The 3,860-nt window shown below is 32.8% G+C and overlaps 1 protein-coding gene across 1 annotated transcript; it reads right to left on the bottom strand.

Annotated features, from left to right (window-relative positions):
• Nucleotides 1-904: 904 nt before the first annotated feature.
• On the bottom strand, nucleotides 905-1,762 carry LOC111088171. Its single transcript, XM_022397377.1, has 2 exons — nucleotides 1,706-1,762; nucleotides 905-1,320 (listed from the first exon to the last, which is right to left on the bottom strand). The coding sequence occupies exons 1-2, from the start codon at nucleotides 1,715-1,717 to the stop codon at nucleotides 1,069-1,071; spliced, it is 264 nt and encodes an 87-aa protein (XP_022253085.1). The 5' UTR covers nucleotides 1,718-1,762; the 3' UTR covers nucleotides 905-1,068.
• Nucleotides 1,763-3,860: the final 2,098 nt, after the last annotated feature.

The following is a 3,860-nucleotide window of genomic DNA, read 5'->3' as shown; positions in this document are numbered from 1 at the left end:
CACAAAATAACGGTTTTCCCCAAATGAAAGAGATTTTGTCATCTTTGCCATCTTAATATTTCTGCAACTGCTTTGAACACGTGTGTGAAAGCCTTAAACTTCAATGATGGCAGTCAACATTATTTTCTATATATTTACCGAACTTAAGCTCTGGTAAGCTTGAGAGTTTATATAACTAAAATTTAGGGTTCGATTTCATCGGTGGGCACAAAAAATATAGCCTATTATGTAGTTTTATGCTGAAAACTAAACAATTCCAGTTAATAATTTTCTCGTGTTTTCCAGCTAATTGTATTTTTACCTTTGTTAGTTGTGTAAAGACATTCATTGAACATATCTGTATGATTTTTATACTAGAAGTATTTTCTTTAGAAATTATTCCTATCTAGTTTTTTATTCGCAAGTCTTCACCGAACAGAACAGTGTCTAATAGTTTTCATGCCGAATATTTCTTACTGAGGTCAATAAACTGTCTGCCTTCAACATGAATATAAAACATTTACTCAGTATAGTTGATAAAGAAAGGAGAAATTGTGATTTTTGTCAAAAATATTTATATTATCTGAGTTATCTCTTTTTTTTCATACTCTGGCCTTACATTTACTTCTTAGCCAGTTAAATTATGTTCTTTTATTTAGTCTCTACAAAAGCCGTTTCTCAATTTCTATTGAAAAACATTGTAACGAACTCATTTTCTCTTCATAAAGATGTGCTATTTATATGTCTGATTTTTTTATTGGGTGTGGCTCACGATAATTCTAGATCATTTAAGAGATAAACTTAGTGTAGCAAAGTGTCAGACGTTCCGTTTGAGCTGGCTCTTTGTGTGTTGTAGTTTTAATTCTCCTAAGCATATACTGAATAATAAAGCATACAAAACGAATGGGCACTGAAAATCTAAAGGTTTATTGATAACACTTGTTAAAGATATTTGCAATTTTATGAAAGAAAATTTAATGTTAAAACTAAATTAAATTTAAGACACAACAGTTTCTTTCATATGATTACATGTTATTTCAGAGGAGCAGCAGTAAGACAGTCACTGTGATAAGTTCTGGGGTAGACGGTTCATTCTTTCTTCTCCTCTTTCTCCTCCTTCTTCAGTTCAACGTATGGGTGTAAACCATAGCCATAGTGATAAGGAAATCCAAAGTAGTTGTATGGGGTGTAAGTGAGGGTACTAACGGCAGGAACGATGTATTTGGTTGGCTGTTTCCAATCCACACGACTGTAACGTGATACAGGGTAAGTATAACCGTAGTGAAGAGCGGGAACGATCAGCTGAGCAGAGCAGACTGCTACTAGCAAGGCGAACACAACCTGAAAAAAAAAGACAATTTTCACCAAAAATCAAAATCTTTATTAGAATTATACAAATTTATTTGTCTCTTCTCCCCATGCGTGTTAGTCAGTAGATAACTGGAGATCACTCATTTGAAATGACTGACTAAATATATATTACACTTAACATTAAAAAAAGAAGCACAAGTGAAGGAAATATCTCATGCACAAAATCTTTACGTGCAAGCAGATACGTGTTTCATTTAACTGTTCACTCGACACAAAATAAACATTTGCTTGTTTCGTGTTAAGCACAAAGTTGCGCCCATCACGGGCATTGAAACCCGGTTTTTAAAGTTATAAGTCCGTAGTTTTTACCGTTGAGCTCAATTTAGGTTCAAGATGACAAGTAAAAAATACTCACCAACTTGTACATTTTTAAGAAGATCTGAACCAGTTATCTCAGAGTAGCAACTGAGTCGAGTGAGGAGCAAAGGCAGATGGCAGCTATTTATACCCATCGCAAAGTACCCGCCCCACTTACCCTTTCGGATAAGCAATCCAATCAACAGATTTGGCCTTTTGGAAAAAATATGTCGGTCGTTTCGGAATTTCCCGGAGGTAAAAGGACGTTGCAGTGTAAGGTAAGCACAAAATTAGATTCTAGCGCTTCTTAAATGTCATTTGATAGATGTCGAATTTTCTTCATTGTAAATTTAGGACAAGACCTTGCAGAAGGTGAAATGGACCAAGCCTTAATGATAATTCGATAGCAAATGTAAAAGAAAATGTTAGAGTAATTTTACTGGAAGTTCACAAGTTAGGTCAAAATAACATATTTTCGAATGTCATTCAAGTGGATATTAATTATTATGAAATTTTAAAAACAGTTGCCTTAATTTCAAATTTGTACAGCCTTGAAAAAGAAACTTAAAATATGTTGTTAGTAAACTTTTAAGCGTCAGCTTCATGTTTTGGTGGATATGCTTACTAAAGATTTTTGAAGAAATAGAAATATAACTATTATTATTATTATATAAGGCACTTAAACATTCTCATTAATGCAAAAAGTCTGATGTAAGTTCGAGATTGAAGGGAAAAGAATCATCTTTAAGTAAGTAAAATTTAGTGATCCAAAAAAAATAAAGAAACAGAAAATAAAGGACATTTTCATATATGTTGATTTTATAGTATCGAACAGGAATATATTAATAAATTAATAGTCTTGCTTACCAGCATCTAGAAAGACGGTGAAACGGAACAGCAGTGTTAGGCCCGATTACTGTTAAGCAAAATATCTAACTTTACTGTCTTAAAAATATATATTAAATTAAGTTATGTCATATTATATTAAATAAGTATCATCTATCTTACTTAATTAAGCTTCTATAGTTTTGTTCCCAGTGATGGACTTTAGTTCAAAATATTAATGATTTTCTTAATTTCTTACAAATATCCTAAATATTTCGAATCCTTTCGAAAATACAGTAATTAACTTCGACTAAATTACTTCGTTTGTGCAGCTGTTTACCAGTTTGTTGATGCTAGGCTGGATTTGCATGTTTTTTATCCCGTTGCTATATTGTCGAGCAATGATCAACAGTATTGATCTCCATTTGAACTGTTACATCGACTAAAAACATCATATGAAATTTAAGGAAGAGACCCAAACGTCCCCCAGCAAGTCAGCAATAGGTTTTCTGACGCAAAATGCTAAGATCTGGGATTTAGTTCCCCACAGTGGCCAGAGCGCAAGTAACTCATTTTGCAGTTTTGCGCGAAAATATACAAACAAGTCCCAAATTGAGTTCACATACGATGCATGATTTTGGAAATAGATAGTAATCCTAACTGTTTCTTCAGATAACACATGAATATTTTCGCCACTTATAGTTAAAGTCAGTTTGTTTAATTATGCACAAAGCTAGTCGAAGGTTATTTGGGCTCTCCGTCCCTAATTTTGAAGTGATAGCCTAAAGAGAAGCCAATTTCAATACTACACACCACAAACTCTTGGACTACTTTTTACCAAAGAATAGTGGGATATATCGTCACATTTTAATATTCCCACAGTTTAAAGGGCGGGAATGGTCGGTGACTGGTTTCGATCTCGCAATCCGTAGATTGTGAATCGAGCGCGCTGACCACAAGGCCTTGAAAATTTATATTTGAATTCAGCCAATGAGTGAAAACAAATTAACTGATGCTGGTAAATCATTATAATTTCATAAATTGTTATTTTATTTCTATTAATTGTGAAGTAATACTACATCCCTTGCATTCAAATCGCAATCAATATAATCAATGAAGATTCATAAAACAAAGTTATCCTTTATCGATCCCTTAACCCTAAATATAATTTTATGGACTCCATACTGATATTCAAGTAGATTTTAGCTTATTGCTCGACCTTATTCATAAACTGAAATACGATATACCAAACCTAAGCTTTAACCTGAAGTTAATTATAAGTTATGCGAAATTTCAATTCTAAGCTGAAATTTATTTTTAATTATAAATAAGATTTCACTGAGGATCACAAACCATACCTGAATTTTATCCTTAAAAATGTAATTCAG

Source organism: Limulus polyphemus, unplaced genomic scaffold (genome assembly GCF_000517525.1).
Source record: "Limulus polyphemus unplaced genomic scaffold, Limulus_polyphemus-2.1.2 Scaffold3247, whole genome shotgun sequence".
NCBI classification, from domain to species: Eukaryota; Metazoa; Arthropoda; class Merostomata; order Xiphosura; family Limulidae; genus Limulus; species Limulus polyphemus.
This window is presented reverse-complemented; position numbering and strand designations above follow the sequence as displayed.